This window comes from Ascaphus truei, chromosome 6 (genome assembly GCF_040206685.1).
Source record: "Ascaphus truei isolate aAscTru1 chromosome 6, aAscTru1.hap1, whole genome shotgun sequence".
Classification (NCBI taxonomy): domain Eukaryota; kingdom Metazoa; phylum Chordata; class Amphibia; order Anura; family Ascaphidae; genus Ascaphus; species Ascaphus truei.
In genome coordinates this window covers 102448112-102470614 of record NC_134488.1, presented here as the reverse complement: position 1 = coordinate 102470614, position 22503 = coordinate 102448112, and the positions used below count along the sequence as shown (strand labels likewise).

The 22503-nt window shown below is 42.6% G+C and overlaps 1 protein-coding gene and 1 long non-coding RNA gene across 2 annotated transcripts in view; one reads left to right on the top strand and one right to left on the bottom strand.

Moving 5' to 3' along the window:
- Positions 1-480: 480 nt before the first annotated feature.
- The window catches only part of LOC142497522 (branched-chain-amino-acid aminotransferase, cytosolic-like), a 38793-nt gene continuing 16770 nt past the window's right edge, over positions 481-22503 (bottom strand). The window contains exons 2-11 of the mRNA XM_075605401.1: positions 20508-20585; positions 19955-20155; positions 18887-18997; positions 18153-18272; positions 17609-17772; positions 17051-17193; positions 12827-12912; positions 10603-10743; positions 6599-6673; positions 481-4190 (exon numbers count right to left, since the gene is read on the bottom strand). Coding sequence (XP_075461516.1) covers positions 4152-4190; positions 6599-6673; positions 10603-10743; positions 12827-12912; positions 17051-17193; positions 17609-17772; positions 18153-18272; positions 18887-18997; positions 19955-20155; positions 20508-20585 — 1158 coding nt within the window. The 3' untranslated portion in view covers positions 481-4151. The remainder of the gene's footprint in view (positions 4191-6598; positions 6674-10602; positions 10744-12826; positions 12913-17050; positions 17194-17608; positions 17773-18152; positions 18273-18886; positions 18998-19954; positions 20156-20507; positions 20586-22503) is intronic.
- LOC142497524 (uncharacterized) overlaps positions 21558-22503 on the top strand; it is a 29726-nt gene continuing 28780 nt past the window's right edge. The window contains exon 1 of the long non-coding RNA XR_012802267.1: positions 21558-21883. This is a non-coding gene — a long non-coding RNA (uncharacterized LOC142497524). The remainder of the gene's footprint in view (positions 21884-22503) is intronic.

The window sequence follows — 22503 nt, the reverse complement described above, 5'->3', positions numbered from 1 at the left end:
CGTCAGGGATCCCAGTGCAAGGCACTTGTTCATTTATTCTATTTTAAAATTGTGTGTATAACATTGCATTCTATGATCATTTTAACTTTATAATAAATTGCTCCTAATATTTATATAATTTTTATCCCTTGGGTAATACACCATTGCAGGCTTCCTGCATGTTTTGTCTTTTTCTCTTTTTTCCTGAGGTCACAGTCTAACAGAAGAAATTTCAAGCCCTCACCTCAGCGCCAGAGGAGGTTGCCTTTTTCCACCAGTTGCACTATGTACATGATCATGGTTGGCTCAAAAAGCACATTTTTATTTTTGCACCAGTATTGAAAAAAATGTCAGAAAATCTTCTTTCTGAATTGACCAATAGTAGAACTCAATGGACTGATAAACTCCTATGAATCATCAATCCTTGGCATAACATTTTGATTGTCTAATCCAGTTATGATGCAGAATTTTGATGGGCAGCAGAATCACATCACACAGGGGTTTTATTTTTAATGTTAACATATTTATTTTTAAAAATAACAGTTCAAATTTTCATTTTTATTGGGAAAAGTAAGCAGAAGTCCAGAGTAAACAAAAGAAAAACAGTTGAAATACATACAATTTAGGACATAACCAAGTGCTGCTGTGGTTCTACTGGAAGAATCTTAGAAAGAATACTGTAAATCCAATTGCTAGCATAGTAATGTAATCGTTTCAACTCACCAGTACATTGTGTTCAGGGGAAAAAAGGGGCCCCATTCATTTTGACATATTTGATATATTTCTCGCTCAATCCCCATGAAAATGTGCACAATTGTAGGTCTGTTATGTAGATTAACACTGTATAAAGAAGCACAATGTAGACAAATCAACTGATAACTAAATTGATGTCGCTATATTATGTCCACAAGTACCAGATACACTGTGGTAGGTTCATGTGCATTAAACGAGAAATACGAGTTTTTCCTTCGTAGCTCGTATATGAGTTAAACTGCTGTAATCTGAAACACTAACATTACTATCAAATTTGAGTTCAAAGTGTGTGTTCAAAATATCCTCCTGCTGAAACGCACATCTGAAGACGGGAACGCCACTGTCTGATCACACAATTGATAGAGCGTTGATGCAGCTGCTCCTACTCCCGAATACATTGTTTTACAAATTTGCTTATTCAGTCCTCCTAGCGACCGTCCTTTATCAGGAAACATTTTATGGAAGCGTTTTGATCATAATTCTTGTTCTGTCACAAGCACTTATCTTCTTCAAATCAACAACATTTTGTAACAATACACTTGCTGAGGTCATCAGGCAGTCACCGATTCCAGAAAATATTTAATTAACAAATAATTCTAAAATTTAATAATTACATCGTGACAAACCTATAATTGCTCACATTTTCATGAAAATGTTGTGATTTGATGATGAAAAATAAAACGTGTCCCCTTTTTTCTGAACAGAATGTGTATACAGACACAAACAATTATTCTGTCTTTAGTATACATCTACACCAGAAATGAGCATTTGATACTTTACCCAAAGCACTGTTAAAGCTACACAGAAGATGATTTTTCTTTTGTAGGCTTGCAAAAATGAATTTGTGGTTTACCGCGATAACACTAAACACAAGGTTCTGCTCATAATTTTAATATCCCTGATCCATACAAAAATATACATCACTCAACGTTCTCTTCAATGTGAAAGTCAAAAAAACAACAAGTAACCAAAATGAACTCACTCATGCCATATTAAACACATGGAAGCTCTGATCAGGTATCTCATTTAGAGAGCCAGTCGTTAAACTACAATAGTGTTGATCACACGGAAACTCCCGTGGACTTCGATGAGAGCTTCTATCCCGTACAGTAGTGCCCATGGTTTGCATTATTGCCGTTTAATGAATAACCCCCTTAATCTCATATTACTGCATTAGGATAAGAAAATGTTCAGCTGGGAAATGTAGAAAAGTAATATTAGAGTCTGGTCAAGATTTGGCCACTCTGCTCATGTAAGCTTGGACATTCAGCCAAATGATGGTCGAAAATAAAGCAGCTGGGGAAAACATTGCTGTGTCGTCTTGTATTCTTTACTTTCCACAGTAGTAACAAAGGAGGGAGAGGGAGTAGGGGGTATGAGACCTTTCATTGGACCAAGAACTAGTTGATATGTTACAAGCTTTTGAACCTCTCTGTGTCCTTCATCGGGCAGCCAGATATGATACCCATGAAGGATCCCGAGAGGTTCAAAAGCTTGTAATATATATATCAACTACTTGTTGGTCCAATAACAGGTCTCATGCCACCTACTCCCTCTCCCTCCTTTGTTACTACATGGAAGAAAGTACCAACACGGCTCCCCACCCTTCTTTGCTAATTTCTACACGCAAAAGAGGGCAGTAAAGTTGCCTTTCTTTTCAAGTACATGAAAACAAGTACATGACTGTGTTGTTCATTAAACCATTAGTTGCAATGCATTGGAAATTTCTCCAACAGAGGTTACCTGCCCATGTCAGCACCTAATTGGTGGTCCTTCCACTTGCACCCAAGTGCACCGGAAACTGGTTTCCTGCTCATCCCTCACCTCAAACTTCTCGAGCATGTAGGAAGACTAGGTTTTTGATACATACATAGGTTATGGACTCTGTATGGAAACTTAATGCAAGTAGTGTGACATGGTTATATTCCAATAATGAATCAGATTTAATGTACAGGTCACTTTTACCCTTTAAAACATTATATAAATATAAAAATAAGTACATGTTGTAATGTGTTGTGTCATCAAAGCGTTATACATTCACATCACCGCAGCAGTAGTTAGAGTCTGAGCCAGTGAGGTAGTGAAGATGAACACATGGTCTCCCCTAATAATACTATTTGAAGGCAAATGCCAAAACAACCATTGGCGTGCAATAGAATTGCCATATTACAACCTTTACGGTCATCTACCAAATGTACAGTATGTGAGCACTAAGAGTCCTTATTGGTTCTTGTCAGTGCAAAGTCATGTTTGGTTTACTAAAGATACGTGAGCTCTACCATTGTACAATCCAGTCATGGGACAGTTCCCCCCCTTCGTTTTACTTATTTGTCTTGTAGTTTCTGGTGATTTAGTAAGGTTCTTGTAAGTATAGAACAGTTAAATTGATTGTCTTTCTCCAGCTCCTGTTGGTTGAAGTTGTGAATCTGCATCTGATTAATGCAGTCGTATACCGATACAGTATATGCATAAATATATATTTTGCTGCACAGAGATGGCATGGTTTGGGGTGTCTGGTTTGAAGGTATTATCTCTGGGGAAACATTTGCAGATGACCTTTAACAGAATCTGCAGGAAAACATTGTACATGTATTCAATTAATTGCCTAGACCCCTTCTCATCACATTTTACCTTTGGCAGCCAAGGATCCTGAAGTTAGTTATTTAGTCAATATACATATCCTGTATAGAAAACCAGCATGCTTAATGTAGTGTTATGCTTATGTACAAGTATTCATACACCTGCACAGCAGGAGCAACTGCTTAAGTATCCTTCCTACATTTGGTATGTGCTTATGCAGTTTTAAAATGCAACACTGCATAACTAAGGAATGGGGGTTGGAATAGAGCACATTTAACATCCAACTCAGGTCATGCAATTGAACGCAACTTGCGCAGTTAAGAGCTTTGGGTAAAAAAAGCATCAGAAAATGTTCTTCTAAACAGTGTTCTGCATCATATTGCTGGGATGAACCCGAGCCTCGTGTATAGCAGCTCTATTCCAGGCTGTATGTAGATGACAATGATTTTTGTGAAGGCATGTTAACTATGGAGTGTACAGTACAAAAGGAAGCTACGTAGTCTGTTTGTTGCACGATTGTTGTAACCACTAGTCTACTATATAGTTGCACTGCATTTCTAGTTGATCTAAGATCGTAATCTCATATTCCTTTTACAACATTCAAATACAAATGATCAGCGGTCAGCCATATTCAAGCACTACATCCAAAACATAATCAAGGAAGGATGGAGAGGGGGAAAAAAAGAGTAGAAGATGCCAAGTATGCAAAGTGGAGGTAGGAGCTCACTCGCCTTTACCATGACCACCCCAAATCATATGATCAAAGCCAAAAACCCTTAACAATAGAAATCAGATTGCAATGCTTTGGAATGCAGGATCCGACAGACGTCCAGCCGATTTCAAACAAGGTATGACCAATCACTGGTGCTACGCCCGTACTGTGGAGACAGAGTTTAGGTTAAGTTTTTGGCAGGTTGTCAAAAAAGCCAAATCAAAACATTTGTTCTATTTATCGCAAGCATTTTAATCTCTTTAGAAATATTGCAAATGGCAATCCCCTACACCACCCCACCCCCATTTGTGTAATGCATTTGCAGAATCGGAACCGAACCGCGCTGCTCCGGGGTCCACCATGATTCCAAGATATTTACCTTTTATACGTGCTAGGAGAATGAAAGTCAAAGCACAGCTGGCTGCCAGGGTTGTCCAATAGGAAGCTGCGATGTTAAGCTCTGATTACATTGCGGCTTCCTGTTGGCCCATGGGAATGGATTTAGGCTGGATTAAAGTTTCTACTTTGTGATAAGACCGTGTGCCTGGACTATTCTCTTTACCTTGGCCCATGGGAATTAGCCTTGGATGGCCGCCATATTGATATCCCCAAAGGGACCAGGAACACCAGCACATAAACAGGCAAATCTCTCCGGAAGCAGGGGATCCTCGGAACTAAAAATAGCTCAGTTCAGCTCCAGGAGATCCCTCGTCAATATTCTGAATATTTTTTTTTTAATTAAAATAAAAGTAGGGGGGAAGCTACTTTAACCTTTTAAGTGTTGGAAGGACAGATGAGCACCCTAAATTATTGATTTGCTAGAATCATAGTATTGAAGAGATTAATGCTACAATGGGAGTTATTAATTAAACTCCGATAGTGCCGAACGAGGCACTAATCGCACAAACACCCATTGAAGCCAACGGGAGATTTTATTCGATCGTGCCAGGGGATACAAAGCCAGTCATTTAAGCATTGCGACAGAATGGAGATTGGGGCTACATTATTTAAGATGCAAGGAGCTTTGTGTAGCCGACAATGGACAGAAATAATCAGCATCAACATAAATATGGTATGCTCATCTTCAGGAGTAAAGAATATCCTCATCTCTAAAGAAAAACAGGCAGGACACACATCAGAGAGCAACCCTGTGATTTAGCTCATCAAAATGTTTCAATGTAAATAATAATCAATTTGTCTTATAACTGAAATATCTTGGAACACCGAAAAAGAATCAGACGAAGCTCTATGTTGATCGTGTGTGTCTCACATTTTGAGAGTAAAATAAACACGTTGGGAAGAAAACTACAAACAAGATTGTTCGAATCTGGGTCTAATCATTGGGCCCGAAAATCGGTATAATATTACATATACACAGTGTGTTGTGTATATGTCTGTAGCCCCACTATTATTGCCAGTGAATCTATTGCCTCAGCTGAAAGAGGTCAGTTATATTAGCGCTGCGCAAAGTGGGGGCGCTGGATTTGTCTGGGGGGGCGGGGGGCGGTTGCAGAGGCCCTGCGCTCTTCGCAGAGGCATTTAAATTAAATGCCGGGGGGGTCGCATGAGGCCCCTGCAACTCTAAAACTTACCTGGATTCTGGCGGCGTCACTTGTGTCCATGGCAACGCGGCGTCAAATGACGTCACACGCGTCAAATGACGCTGCGAGTCACGTGACGTGATGTCACGTGACCCCGCAGCATCAGTTGACGCCGTGCGAGGTAAGGAGGGGGGCTCAGAACAGAGATAAGCAGGCAGGGGGGGCAGCAAAAAAAGTTTGCGCGCCCCTGATTATATTATAGCAAACTCAAGAATATTTTAACAGTGAACATGTCTCCTGTTCATTGCCCAATGTCACCCTCTAGTGTCCAGAGTAAGTAATGAAGATAATTGATAGACTATTTATTTACAATGGCATCAATTAAATAGCAGGAATTCAAATTTTATTGCATTTAGTTAGAATCCCGACTCCAACACCATTGTACACTGATAGTTTGTTAAATATTTATAATCCTACATGTAAAACTGGGAGATTTGGTACAAAAAGAAGGATTTAAATTACTACCCACATGTATTCAATGAAAGTTTTATCAAGGAGAAAGTGGAAAAATGAAACCTTACACAAGTATTAGGGAGTGCCCTGCGTAAAACAGGGGCTTGGTCGGTATGCTTACTAATCTTACTACAGTCAGTAGTCCCAGCAGCTATAGAATGGATATTAGTTTTTATTTTGTGAAGCAAGATATTGTTCAGTTGTTTAGATGTAGCGCAGGCAAATCACAGTGCTAGAACTATTACAGCCATACAAGGGTCTTTCTAGGGCTACCTTGATAGGTTTTTCAACTAGTAAAGTAAGGAGTATTATTAGGAGAAGAACTTAATCTGTATGGAAACATAGATCTAGTGTTCCGGGAGACAATCATGTAGGAACATGCATATATGGGTGATCTGTTTAAATGTTGATTTTAAATGCACTAAAAAGGACTACATTTAGTTTTGAAGAGCTCAGAGTGAGATATTTTGTGTGTACGTTCTCAAAATAATGTGCAGGTCAGAAGTGAAAAGCATTTTACCTGAATGTCTGTTAGCTCCTTGAAGAAACGTTTTGCGATGTCAGGTCCATTCTCCATGGTGGGTATGTGGTACTTCTGTATGTAACAAAAATCAATACGTCTATTGTAATAAACAGGTAATCTTTAGATTAGCAGTTCAACAGTCCAACCCCAGCAAGCTTTAATCCCAGAACCCACCACATTGTGTGTGTGTTAACTTCCATTTTCAACTGGTATCAGTTGTTTGGAGGTTAGTGGCCCCTCCTCCCAGGGTTTAACCTCAGCCCTTCCTTCTCCCAGGGTTTAACCTCACCCCTCCTCCCAGGGTTTAACTTCACCCCTTCCTCCTCCCAGGGTTTAACCTCAGCCCTTCCTCCCAGGGTTTAAACTCAGCCCTTCCTCCTCCCAGGGTTTAACCTCGCCCCTTCCTCCTCCCAGGGTTTAACCTCGCCCTTCCTCCTCCCAGAGTTTAACCTCGGCCCTCCTCCCAGAGTTTCACCTCGGCCCCTCCTTCCAGGGTTTAACCTCGGCCCCTCCTTCCAGGGTTAAACCTCGGCCCCTCCTTCCAGGGTTTAACCTCGGCCCCTCCTCCCAGGGTTTAACCTCGGCCCCTCCTCCCAGGGTTTAACCTCGGCCCCTCCTCCCAGGGTTTAACCTCGGCCCCTCCTCCCAGGGTTTAACCTCGGCCCCTCCTCCCAGGGTTTAACCTCGGCCCCTCCTCCCAGGGTTTAACCTCGGCCCCTCCTCCCAGGGTTTAACCTCGGCCCCTCCTCCCAGGGTTTAACCTCGGCCCCTCCTCCCAGGGTTTAACCTCGGCCCCTCCTCCCAGGGTTTAACCTCGGCCCTCCTCCCAGGGTTTAACCTCGCCCCTCCTCCCAGGGTTTAACCTCGCCCCTCCTCCCAGGGTTTAACCTCGCCCCTTCTCACTTTTTAAAGGAGGGAAGGTTTTTTTCATTTTGCTGTAAGCACACTCACTGCGGTCATTCTCCCTCCAACAGAGGTAAAAAAAGGAAGTTTCACAGTTTAGCGTTAGGACCTGCAAATTTGGTTATGCCTCGACGTGGCTTGCAAGCTTATAACGCTTTGGACAAAGGGTTTAACTAAATGACCCTTACTCATGGGATTATTATTATTTAAGTATTTAACTATATACTATTTACTATATATTTTGTCACATTGGATGTAGCATTGGGCTTTTCTGTCTTTTGTTGTATACTTCCAGGAACTCCACTGGCCTAGAATCTGCTGAATCCATGACAGGACTCTGTTTGGACCAGCGGTCCAGAAATCCCACCAGTCTACACCCAAGAGACGTTGTATCCTGGCCAGGGGCCCAGACCCCTATAGGGGTCTTGCTTCTTGATTGTCCCCTATAAAGCTGGTTGAACAGAGCGGCCCTGGCCTCAGCTTTGCTGTTGTCGTGAATTCCAATTCGATTCTAAGTTCTCCCTTGTCTATAAGACCTTGCATCCTGAAAACCTTGTCTTGGAGGCCTGTTGAATTATTAAAGCCGTAACCTTCTCTGATGGGGTAAAAATTGATTTCTCCCTCCAGCCATCTTGGAAATATCATCCAGTAGTTCTAGGAAGCGATAAGCACCTTCATAAAGGTAAAGACACTTGTCTATTCTTGGACAAGGTGTCCGCAACCCATATTTTAAGCCATAGCGCTCTTTTTATAGCTATAGTATATGCTCAGGATCTACCTGCTAGCCTGATGACTTTCCTGGAAGTGTCACACAAAAAGCCCATTGAATCTCTAAGATTTTAAAATGCCTTTAAGAGTTTCAGTCTTGATGTTCCTGCATCAATCTTATCATCCAGATTGGATATCCAAATTCTGACTATTCATGAGATACAGACCACTGCTGGTTTCAGCGTCATTCCGATAGCGTATTATTTGCATAAAACACCCTCTATTCTTCGATCCATAGAAGCCTTAAAGGACGATCCATTCTCTAGGGGGGTGGTTGTATTTCTTACTCTTTACTGAAGGGGTACATTTTCATGAATTTTATAGTCACTGCTGGTCTTTAATCTAGTGAAAAACATTCAATCTTCACGATTTCCTTAATAGAAATGTGACCAGGAAAAGTTCTAGAACAAGGTAAGAATCAAAAAATCCAGCCGCTCCATGATACAAAAAGTAGGCACTCACCAGCAAAAAAGGGGTTAAAAAGGTATACTTTAATGGACTACATAAAAAACAAAAAAACAGACAGTACCAACTACTCTCCCACATGTTTCACGCCTACTGTGGCGTTTTCTCAAGGCATGAAACATGTGGGAGAGTAGTTAGTACTGCCTGTTCTTTTGTTTTTGATGTAGTCCATTAAAGTATACCTTTTTAACCCCTTTTTTGCTGGTGAGTGCCTACTTTTTGTATCATGGAGCGGCTGGATTTTTTGATTCTTACCTTGTTCTATTGCTGTGTATGAGAATCTGCTTCACCACCGGATGCCTGGAGGAGACGCTTTTGGCAGCGTCAGGGCAGCTGCTGCAAGAAAGGATGAACAAGGCGGCGTATCATCGTGAGTAAAGGGTACTCCACGCCGGGCATAGCCAGGGTAAGGGGGGGAAGTTAGTGACTGCACCTCACAATTGGTTATCCCCCCGTGTCCCCTCCTTGTCACCATTATCTATCTGAACACAGAAAACTGCAGCCCCTTAATCCTTTATTTTCCGGTGTCAACTCCTATTATCATTCTACTACTGCCTAAAGGCTTTATTTCCAACCTCCTGGAGCTTTGACACGGTTTTTTCTTTGTTCAGGAAAAGTTCTAGACTATTTTTTAGAGCCAAAAAAGATGTGTTTCAGGATCCCCAGCTCTTCTCTGGTGTCCTCAATATTCAGTCAATTTCATATCCTTAATAGAGTTTGTCTATAGCGTCGATCTTAAAGGAACCTGCGCTCGCTTGGGTCACTTCCTCCGACGAGGAATCCCCAAGTTCTAAGATACTTGCCTGTTTTGAATAACAATGAAACGGTCAAGCTGCAAATTCAATGAAGTCTGATCTGGGCCTTTTTAAAGGCAGAAAGTTTAGCATTGCACTCTGCACAATATTTAACCTTAGAAACAGTTTTTCTAGGCTTGACAATATGAGCGTCTTTCTATCAATAAGGGAACAAATAAGTAGGGGAACACTTGCTTTTTATATAGCTGTCAAGTGTTTCAAACCCCCTCCCCAACGGGGGCTAGATCTTTTCTAGGTGCAGTTTGTTACAATTAGGTGTGGTGATTAATGAGCAGGTGCCAAATAGCTGCTTAGTACCAGATTTACAAGGCAAACTAATTTCGCTCCAGAAACTCTTTCCTGGGTGTAACAATCTGAGCCCCTTGCTGAGGCTGATCTGCTTTTCTGGTTCCCTGAAACTGTAGAAGGAACAGACATGCTGCTTCGCTTGAGCTGAAGCTGGGATATCCTTAAAACCTGACCAGTTGGGGCGGGGGGAGAGGGGGGTTTATAACACCTGCCGGCGCCAAAGCGGTAGGGAAATCACCTCCTACTCCGTTTAGTCCGACATTAACGCGGCCCTTACAAAAAGTATGCATGAAAAATAAAACTGGCAGCGAACATGCCCGGCGTCCTTTCTTCAGCTGAGCTAGGACAGGAATAACTGGAGGTGGATAGCACCCCCTCATATTGTGGTCACAAGACGCGCTTATCCTACCAGCTGTGAGGAAGAGGAGCTATCCCATTAGTATTTGGCCGCCATAGAGGATGTAGAAGAAAGCAGCCTTATACAATTTGAGCCTGAAGGATGCGGTGTGCTTGTGTAAATGCCAACATAACACCAAAGGTACTTTTAATCACTTATTTGCCCACAGACTGATGAGGAATTTTCAACTTTCTCCAAAGTAGGGGACAGCAATATCACACCAAAAAGGAGAGATAAAAACATAAAATAGTGCAATATCTTCTTCAATCGAGTATGTGTACGAAAAGTTTAGAAGGTATTGGGACTCAATCGGTATGTCTACATGTTGTATAATATCTCATCACAAGAACCTTGATGGTACTCACCGTTTCCTCATAAAGTATACAGTGTACTGGACACACCACACAGGCGGTTCCTGCACCAAATATTTCCTTTACTCTGTTCTCCTGCAGCCCTTTGATCACATCAGCCATGGTTATTGTCCGCTCAGAAACTTTAAATTCTCCCTGCAAGATCAGAATCGCTGGACATGTAATATACACAACTGTGGTGGTAAAGTCTCAATAGTTAGAATGCTCTGGTGGAGGACCGACTTTTCCGCTCATAACTTGTATAAAGTACAGCCCAACTCCAAACTTCATTATTGCCAAAAATATCACCCTCCTACCGGACTTGTCTAACCAAACACCTTCTCTTTGTTTTGTAATCAGAGATCTGCGTGGTGACGGTAAGAACAGCACTATAGCAACAAAAAGAGTTTGAGTGGAACTATTTTCAACTATTCTATTAGGAGTTAACGGTCTAGACCAGGAGGGGCCAACTCCAGTCCTCAAAGGCTACTAACAGGTCAGGTTAAGGGTATCCCTGGTTCAGCACAGGTGGCTCAATCAGTGGCTCAGTTCAATGACCAAGCCACCTGTGCTGAAGCCGGGATATCCTTAAAACATGACCCGTTGGTGGACCTCGAGGACTGGAGTTGGCCACTACTGGACTTGCGTATTTGCCCTAAGGTCTGTATTATAGTAAGCGCATGAGCACGCGTCAATGAGAAATACCTGTCTCCCTGTGACAGCGTATCTAGTGCAGACGTGCGCAGGCACGGCAGAGAGCGTTGGCCCGGCAGCTGTGTGGAAAGACAAAGAAATGTGTTTTTCGAGCGGCTGCCGTGCCACGTGACACTGTGAGTTAATTACAGTGAGGAAGGGAAAAAACCTACCCTTGTGACGTCATGGCCTCGTCGCGCGCGTCATCATTTGGCCTATATACACAGAACGCTTGAGCCACGTGCACGCACAACGTGATGCGCACAAGCGCTTACTATAATTCCAGCGTAAAGAATATGTAAACAAGCTCACAAACTTGTGCTGCTCACCACTCATACCCTGTAGCTCAATAAAGAAGTGATTACTGTTGTGGTTATTATTGGAGATGACAGATCTGATCATATACATATAAGGAGCCTGAGGAAGCCCAAGAAGGGCGAAACGCATTGCTAGTATCCCTGAGACTTTTTTTACCACTTCAGCCACCGTCAGAAGCGGGAAGCAGGAGCACAGCATACCACCCGGACGCGGAGAGTTAGCTGCGCACTTGAGTATCCTGCACAAACATTTTCTGATAGACTGGCTGTTTCTATGCACACCTAGCTCTTAAGTCATTTTGACTAAGTGCTTTTTAATGTTTTGTTGGGACTCTGTCCTGTTGTTGCCAATAAATATCACGTTTTTTCACCCTTGCACCCTTGTGTAATATCGTGTGATCCAGGCACTGTTTGAGTGAGTTAACAAACTCAGTTGAAGGTTTGGATTTGAAGCTCCAGAGAGGGGAGAAGAGATACCAATTTGAGTCCATACTCACACATGGCCGTGTGAGTCTATTGCTAACCTTACGTGGTTACATTTTAAACCCACCTCCGCCCCTTCACCCCTTTTTTTCCCTATTTGTTTGGTGCAAAGAGCAGGTGGGGTGCGTGACAGCCCTGCAGTGAGGTGCCATCAAAGACACCTCCCTCCAGAGATCACTCACGCTTGTCCGTGTGAGTGGATGCAGTATTCCTCTGCTTTTCTGATTTTAATACAGTTGTCTACCCCAGATATATTTTATATATTCTGTATTGTCCCTTACGCATTTGTTCTCGTTTCATTTAACCCTGAGGACGACATCGCAAACCATTCCTGTGGAGAAGACCAGAAACGCTCAACTTCACAACAGAGGAGAAGAAAATTATAAGCGGAAAGAACACAGAAGAGAAGACACCTAAAGTAAAGATACCTTGATGTGAAAGCATTTACACAAGGCCGTGTACGTGTTTACGTTATTGTACACCATATTTCACCTCACAGCTCTATACCGTGCAGTTTTCCAAACGTCTGTATAGTCCCTCAACCTGTGCTCCCCCATTTTTTGTCTGTTTTCCAGATACATATAAGAACCAGATGCAGCACGCAGAAGGATTTAAATTATTTCCTAGAAATGTGAGAAAGACTTGGATTCCCACCTCTACGCACATTATATTTACAACACCATCACCAAGCATTAACAAACCCTGAAATACATGGTCTGCTTTACACCTTTATATCCTAAACGTACCCACTGCCGCGCCAGGTCCAGCAAACTGCATCTCGTCACACCAGGCAGAATTAAACCATCTAATGGAGGGGTTACAAGCTCCGTCTCTGTAAATACAAAACGAAAACTGAAACTTGTCAGACAAAAAAAAAGGACATTTATATATATATATATAAAAAAAAAAGTGCTGTTCTTATTAAACAAACAGTGGTTGCACTGGTAGCGGGCACACAAAAAAACAGAATGATGGCACTAAAAATGTAATATTGTGTGAATTTCCTATACATATTAACAGTGTTCGACAAACCTATACATTTGCTCGCCCCGGGCGAGTGGATTTAACATTGTGGCGAGCTCCTATTGGCCCAAGCAGCACACGTTTGGTACTAGGTGGCGAGTAGATTTTTTTGTGTGGCGAGTAGATTTTTTGGTGATTTGTCAACCACTGCATATTAACATCGATTAGAAGATTCAATTTTCCAGAATGCATTTAAAGTGTGTGTGTTATTTGTTATTAACTACACAAGTATTATGCATGTGCAAGTTGCCCTATAGTGCAACACCTTACATCACACAATCAGTGCTAATGTTGTCAGGACAAGTGCATCCTATTATGATACAGATTCCACAGGGCCAAGTACAAGAGAAAATAATATAAAAAGGAGACAAAACCATGTGCAGCGCTGGTCACGGTAGCTTATGACAAGATATAATGAACACCAAATATCTGGGTTGAACTGAACGAGGCTTAGATATAATAAAATATATTTATTCCTTAAAAAAGGTGAACACAGCAATATAGTACAATTAACAAACAAGAAGGTAACACTTACTTAGGGTTGGGGGATGGAGAAGTATCAGCTAGCAATTCTCCAGCAATCCGGTGACATTCAAGATGGAATCAGAAGAACCAACTAAAAACTGTAGGATTGACACAGTTTATATACCTGTGTAACCCTATTCTTAACATTGAATACAGACTATTGGTGAACAATTATCTGTATCCAATCCCTAACGTGGAGACACAGATTACGGGTAGCCGTCCGTCTGTTGCAGGTCCGCGCTGAGATGTCTTCCGCTCTTGGCTGTAGGCACCGATGAAACCGGGACAGGCGTTGCATGGGACGTCTCGCTGGGAGTTGGTTCCATGACTGGTCCGGAGTCTTTGGTGGAAGCCACCCGCATGCGGGCTACCGGCTTCGCAGCTGGGGAGCGTTGCCCCTGATGGGGTCCACCGGAACGCAGGGGTTCCGGGCAATCTGGTCTGATGTGACCAGGGCGGTTTCAGTTGTAGCACCGGCGCTCGTGCCGGAGCTCCCCCGCCTTCGGTGGACTGCTGCCCGCAGGCGGCCTCTGAGTCCATTGGGGGGTATTGGCAGACTTTCTGGCCGGTGCTGCCGCCACCGCTGCCTTGGCGGGCATCAGGGCTCGGCTGGCTACCTAGTCTTCTGCAAGCCTCGCCGCCTCCTGGTAAGTCTTGGGCTTCTTGTCGTACACCCAAGCCCTCACTGCCGGCGGGCACTGCTGCATGAGCTGCTCCTGAAAGATGAGGTCCAGCAGGCGGTGGTAAGTCCGTGCCTCATAGCCCTCCACCCAGCGTATCCCGTACAAAACCATGCGGGTCACGTAGGTGACATAGGACTTCTGGGGCTGCCTCTCTTCCTGCCGAAATTTACCCCGGTAGGCTTCAGGGGTAAAACCGTACTGGAACAATAACAGTTCTTTCAGGTGTTCATAGTCATCAGCATACTAATCTGTAAGCGCCATCATCGTCTGCTTAGCCAAGCCAGACAGTAAGGGGTCCAAACGTGCAACCCTGTGCTGGGGAAGCACTTTGTACTGCCGACACTGTGTTTCAAAGTTCTTTAGAAAACAGTCGATCTGATCAGTACCTTCCACGAACTTGGTGAGACTGTGCTGATCCAGTTTGAGTTCATCTTTGTTGGGTTGGACAGGGGGGCAATAAGCGGGTCTGTTCACTGCCATAGTGATAAACTGCAGCCGCTCCTCCGGTGTCCCTCTGTCTCCCCACGCAGTAATCAGTGCCAACATTTCAGGGGTGAACGGACTGGTAGCCGCAGCAACCAGTACCCCTTCTGTTGCACTGCTCCCGGGAGGTGCACTCGTTCCCTCTCCGAGATTCCGCCGCCCCGGCACTGGGTTCCTTCCCTGATCTCCGGGTGGCTGTATAAGGGCAAGCTGAGCCGTATCCTGAGGCTCTGCAAGCCGGGCTTCATAGTCACCGATTGCGTCAACCATGTCTGCGACCTCCTGGTTCTCATAGGGCAGTCCACATTCACGGCACTTGTCTTTCAGCTGAGCTCGGGTCCTCATGTTGGATGAGCCTTCAGCCTCGCTCATGGTTCACGGTCGCAGCAGTGAGGTGGTGTTACAACTTGTGTTAACTGTTGCACTACTGTGTGTGTTCAATATCTTTAGTCCCAGGAACTCGCAATTACTCTCGAGTTCCCACTATATGACAGAGTCCCGCAGAACACTGTAATATAGGTTCAGTTCAATCCCACCGCTTGCCACCAGTTAATTATAGAGCTCGTCACGGTAGCTTATGACAAAATATAATGAACACCAAATATCTGGGTTGAACTGAACGAGGCTTAGATATAATAAAATATATTTATTCCTTAAAAAAGGTGAACACAGCAATATAGTACAATTAACAGACAAGAAGGTAACACTTACTTAGGGTTGGGGGATGGAGAAGTATCAGCTAGCAATTCTCCAGCAATCCGGTGACATTCAAGATGGAATCAGAAGAACCAACTAAAAACTGTAGGATTGACACAGTTTATATACCTGTGTAACCCTATTCTTAACATTGCTTTGAGAGAAGGTAGAGCACTGCTGAAAAAAGTAGGGCTGGAGGCTGAGTAGTGAAAATTAAAAATGCTTTAATAGAGATGCATGGTAGCAAAGGCTACATAAAAAGGGTCCTCTACCATGCATCTCTATTAAAGCATTTTTAATTTTCACTACTCAGCCTCCAGCCCTACTTTTTTCAGCAGTGCTCTACCTTCTCTCAAAGCATATTTGATCTACACAACGGACGGATGCACGCGTATATGGAGCATAAGGGGTCTATCATGTGAGTCATTTATCTGTATTTCTTACATTGTGACTGTGACTATAGGGTATTTGCATGGCTCCAGCCTTTGGTTCAGGACACCATCCCTCTCTATAGTGAATGCACTGGGAGTCCTTCTATATAGGGGCTGTTTTGTGATTTCATTTTGAGGGTGGTTATATGCTTTCTGTCCAAACCAGGCTTTATTTGGTGAGCTATATACCCTGTCACATATATACATTTTTTCATTGATTTGACTCAACCCTTGACTCCTGGGCTATATTGCCTTCATTGCACTATTCTGGGAATTAGAAGCACCATACAGAGATTCATTTCTCATCCTTTGCTGCTATTCTTAACATTGAATACAGACTATTGGTGAACATTTATCTGTATCCAATCCCTAACGTGGGGACAAAGATTAACCCATGCCCCCCAGCTAGTAAGCCCATGTGTACTGGGACTCTGAGGGTCTTATTTCTGTAGCCCCATAATTAAATCAGGGGCGACGACCAGTCTACCAAATGAAGTATCTGATAGGATCTTCATTGTTTGTAGGTGTAGACATAACACTTACAAACCACTCCAGTTTGATGATTCTCCGCCCTCAGGTAACAATTAGAGTAGCAGAGTTTGTTGATTAGTACTTGGTTCCTAGTGTAAACAATCAGGGCAGTTAACATTTGATCACAGTGCTTATGCTCAATCATCCGGTTGCCCTTCATGACCTATTAGCATAGCAGATGGAGTCTGCATTTTCAGAGCAGATCCAAAATACCATACATATACACTTTAATATCTACACATATTAATAAGTTCCATTCTGGTGGGCTCAGTGGGTCGAAATTTGCCAGTTTTTAATGCCTACAGTGACTCCACATATTGGCCAAATTTCAACTCTCTGCGACTTCCACAACTGGAGATACAGAAATGCACTTTAAAACATTAAAATACAGGATTATAATGAAACATGGGAACAGGGGAACATACAGTTTCCTGACATGACAAGGTGTAAGCCACATTCCTGGACCGCAGTCCAGTTAACCCTTTGCCTCCCTGGTGAGGTCAGGGGGTGGCCATATGGGGTGCAACCCCTTTAATACCGGGCCAACCCCCCTCTCCCTCTACAGCGCTGACCCAAATATAAGCGGTTAGGGACTTACCACCCTGCTCATTGATCCAGTACATGAAGAAGTTCATGGTGCCGGCCTCAGTGACCTGATGGTCATCACCATAAAGCCACAGCACCTGCTGGCATTCTTGCTTTGTTGCCTCATGCTGAACATAGATTGTGGGGCCATAGTTTCTGTATAAGCAAAGAAACAAAAGAACCATATTAGTAGCAGATTATTCTACCAAAGCCCACTGCATCTGTAAGTTAGAGCGTCCCTGAGTGACCACAAATGCTTGCAGAGGAAGTATGAATTGTATAGTTCCAATGAAACCAATATCCTGGTTAGTTAGGACACAGCAAAAATCATGAAGTCCCTTTCTCCATCATTTTAAACAGAACCACTATATGGATTCCCTAATCATGCAAGGGGCACCTCCTTTAACCCAAACCAAAAGTGGAGGGCGGTGGAAAGTTATTGTAGGTTCAGTAAGTAACTCATCCTAACGAAGTAAAGGATGGGTACATATATACATATTAGGAACGTTATCCTTCCAGCAGCATAATAATAATCATGTTTTATTACAATACATAAGAAATTATTACTTACCCACCCAACTTGCAGTCCCCTACGCCCCCAACCCAGGCACGCACATATTTGGGATTAGCCAAAAGCGACACAGGGCTAAAGCCACCTGTAGCAAAGTATGGTCCAACCGGTCCAATGATGATAAATAACATTGCGTGATTGGACTTTGAGACTCCGAGAGACGGCTAAAGAGAGAACAGGATGAATGACTGAGCATCTTCCCCAACATTTCTACTAGCCAAGAAGGTTGTTATTATTTACAAATATCTTTACAATACAGATCTGGGGGGTTTAATATCTAAAGCTACATAATGGAAGGACCTAGGAGGGCTTTTTAAAAATGTTGGATTGCAGCAACAAATCAGAACACACATTTTAATAAAACAAGAAGTATGTCCGCCAATAAATACAATTGAATTGGTTTGACAAATCAATAACGACTGGATGTACCATCAAAATGAATATATTTATTCCACTTGAAGATGGCAAACATTGAGAGGCATTTAATTCTAATTGGGATACACTTTCAGATTGCACCTGGTGTGTATGTATGGCTCACACTAACCTCTGTTCCAATAAAGGTTGGCCGAACGTAGAGACTGGCGGTGGAAGAACGAGGTACCCAATCCTGGTCAATTTCAATTAGCTTTCTCATGCACTCCAGGAGCTCTGCCTGGTCAAATGACTAGAAAGAGAGAGAGAGAGAGAGGGAGAGATACACCTTGTTCTGCACAATCTATCCTTCATGCACAGAAATGCATTTTTATCCGCTCTAAGAACAGGTTGACACACAGATTCACGTTCCATAACAATTCCCTCCAAGCTTGTCTTCCTAAAGAAAAAAAGAAAGCAGCCTGATCTGCAGACTGTCGACAGCCATAACATTTTGTGGGATTTCCTCTGCTAATGTTCAAATGATGTTAGAGGGAATCAAGTACGGCCAGTGGGGTTGTACAAGTAATAATAATTCAAGTATTTTTGGTCTATATTCTGCAGTTAGAAGGTTTGGGTTGCTAGATGGTGTAGTTCTATTATGTATGGGTTTGCATTGTCAGATATTTTTCAGTGGTAATTAAACTTTTTTTTTTTTTTAAATGCGGGATATGATCCATGGACTGGAACATCCGTATTGAGAGAGCAGCACAATATCATGCTGAAGCTTAAATCCCATACACCAGAATTGCTCTATTCTTTGAAGCAGACGTGATTGACATGCGGCTAGGTTTCCTGATGTGGTTTAATAGAACATCACCTTCTACTAAGTAAACAGAAGAGTAAAATTACATGAATGAAACTTACAGGCAGTGAGGCTCTCAGCGCAGTCCTGTGCATTCTCGCCATGTTTAACATCGGCCGAAAGAGACGGATCCGATTATCCTCCCCTCGGTAAGCTTTCATGCCCTCAAAAAGCTGCAATCGTTAAGGAAAAGCACATAGGAACATGTGAGAAAGATAGAGGCACTTACACCATCGTGCATGAGATGGAACAATCGGACACGTTACATCTAGGTCAGGGCTGTCAAACAATGCATCAATAAACCATACTATTACAATAGAGTACCACCATAAATGTCAAGTAATCCAAAAGTCGCAGCCTACAAAGTCTCCTGATTTTTCTTAAATCAAAGTTCTAATTGTTCCAAAAAACATGACTTTCGTTTAGTGCTGTACGGATTACACGTGATTAGTCAACATTTTTCATTCAAAGTGGGCTCATTCCTGGATGTCACTACTTTGAAACGTTGATGGGGTTCTCTTCGTGTCTATGGGTTTTTCCCATTGATCCCATATGCAGGTTAATTACATGCAATGAAAAATAAAGACAAACATAGTACTGTGTTGTGAATGCGTCCGTGTGGAAAAATACAATATAAACAAGTGTTGGTTGAAAAAGTGCTTCTGGTGGTGAACAAATATGCATAAATAATTTTAAAGATAAATAAATGTGAAAAAAATAAAATGTTTTTATTTATTCTCTTATCCACATTTGTTCACCACTAGAAGCACTTTTGCAGCCAACACTTGTTATATGAAGTATTTTTCCACACAGACATTTCCAGGTGTTGTACTGTGTTTGTCTTTATTATTCATTGCATGTAATTATCCTGCACAAGGGATTAACGGGACAAACCCACAGAAGGGACACAAAGAAAAATACCATCAAGGTTTCAAAGCCCTGACATCTGGTTTGATCCCACTTTCATTACACTTCAGTCAGAACATTTTCATTCAGTCCACAGCGCCAAACCCAAAGTCATATTTTGGAACATTGAAGACGTGCATAAAGTTCAAAGGAGACACAACGATTTGACAAAACAAATGTTAATAGTCGTGACTCGTCACCGCTCTACCTCAATTGTAACCCACCTCCACAGAGTAGTGTAGTGCACTGCTGGCAGGGTGAAGGGAAAGGTTCTGGAAGGGTTTAATCTTGGGTTTCTCCCAGCCCTTCTCATTGCTCCAGTTCACGGTTAACATGTGGTCAGTAAATGTTTTTCCAAACACCAGGCTTGCCACATCTGGCTTCTCTTTAGGTTTCTTGTTCAACTCAATTTGCAAGTCTGATGCCTGGGAAGGAGAACAGAAGAAAACTAAATTAGGATTCAGTGGGTGGTCTAACAACCGTTTTCAGGTTTCAGTTAATGGTTCATGGTGATGTACAGTAGCTGTAAAATATTTCTGTGGCTTGGATTTCCCAAAATCTGTCATTGAAATCTTCCATAACACTGGGAAATATTATGTGGTTATGGAGCTATGAAAAAAGTACAAAACCTGGATTAATTGATAAAAAAAAAATCCTATTCTAGAAAGGCATGAAATAGCCTGCAGGCAGGAAGCACACAGCCAATGCAGGCTTGGGATTAACTGCTCCAGTTCCATATCAAAGTCGGTTTCCAAATAGGTGCAGCAAAATTCTCACTTTAAATGTAGTGCTTGCCGCTCTCCATGAGACACTTGGCCAACTACGTTGAGCTGCTACGAGTTGCCGTCCCAAAACCTAGGAAACGAGAAAGGAGGGGGGTGGGGGGGGAGAGAAAGGAAGTTGAACATCTGCCAAGATAAAATGTAAACTTAGGGAGGGGGGAGGGATTCCAATCCTCAAGGGCCACCAGCAGGTCAGGTTTTCATGATATCTCTGCTTCAGCTCAGTGGCTCACCTGTACTGAAGCAGGGATATCCTGAAAACCTGACCTGTTGGTGGCCCCTGAGGACTGGAGTTGGTCACCGCTGCCCTAGGGTAGGGGAAGGTCAGCGACAGCAGTAAGAATTGGATGTGTGTGTGTGTGAAAAAAATATTTATAAAAGTTTTTTTTCTTTAAAAAAAAAAATCTTATCTAGGATTTACTTTCACTCACACAACCCATGCACACACATATACTCACACACATACATTACCTGCAGCTCCCGGCACTATATACAGGAAAAGCATGCGGCACGCGCACGGCCGCATGCTGTGATTTACAGCCCTATGAAGTCAGTACCTTGATCCGCTCTAGCAATTGATGCACATGGATAGTCCAGACACTGCGGGACACTTATTCAAACCAAAAATGTATGACATAAAGGGCCATATGTACCGAGCAGTGCTAATCCATAGGACACCTTCCAGCACAGGAAGACAAACTATTGAATGAACAGGCTCTAAGCTGTCTTGTGGTGGTGGAAGGTGTCTTATGGAGTAGCACCTCTTAGTAAAAATGGGCCTAGTTCCCTTCTCCACTGTATTGCTGACCCAACTAGCAGTGAACAGAATTAGGCAGCTTTTCCACAGAAAGGGATTAACAGCAGCACCACTAAACAGCATTAATTAGCATTATAGTAACACAGTGAGGTAATGTACAACAAGCACACAGGGTACAAAAGACAAAGCGCTGATTTGCATTTCTGCAGACCTCAGCATGAATAGTGGCGTGAGAAGCTGCCCTGGATTTGCAGGCTCCTCCTTCGAGGGTGGTTGAAGTGGGACTGTCCTTTCTGACCAATCAACTAGCAGAGACTATCTTAATAGTTTACATTGGATATTGGACTTTGGACCCTAAAGAGATAGGTGGTGAAAACTCAGTGTTCCTGAAGAGAGGGGGGATGATGATCTATACCACACAGGACTGAGCAACGTTTGGGGCATTATTTTCAGTTCGGAATAATTCGATGAGACGCAGAAGAAGGGATAGGAGTCTAGTCTTTTTCCCAACTGGGAATATGTCAAAGTTTCCAGGCACCGAGCACAAGAGAGAGACTGGGATCAAATCAGTATGGCAGAAGGTACATAGAATGCAAAACAGACCAAGGAAGGGGGTGAGTACTTAATAAATAAGGCCATCAAATGACACATTAAGCAGGTTCCCCTTTTCCTATGTTCTTTTCTCTATTTGGGAAAATCTGGGGCTACAAATACAGAAATATTTTGACAAAAGAAAAACACGGTAGCCTCACTCTGCTACACATTAACCATTATATATATATATATATATATACATATATATATACACATATATATACATATATATACACATATATATATATATACATATACATACCGTATAAAGAGACGGATGATCAACAGCTGATAAAATGGGATCGAGGTTTAACAAATCCAGTTCTTAAATTTTTTTTTTTTAAAAGTACACCAATGTACAGCAGGCACCTCCAACACAACATATTACACGGTAGAGACAAAATGCTGCAACAAAAGCACCAGAAACTAGAAAGATTTAAACTCTTTACTGCCAAGTAAGTCGATTGCCCCCACGTAGCAAAAGGGTTGAAAGAAAAAACATGGAGGTCTAAAAACTGTAAAAACAAAAATAACTCACGTACTAGATGTGCCACAAAAAAATATTACTTTCTTTCATTCAAGAGAAGTTTAACCTTCAGCCACAAAGTTATTAATGTGTTCTTGCTCAATTAGAAGACAA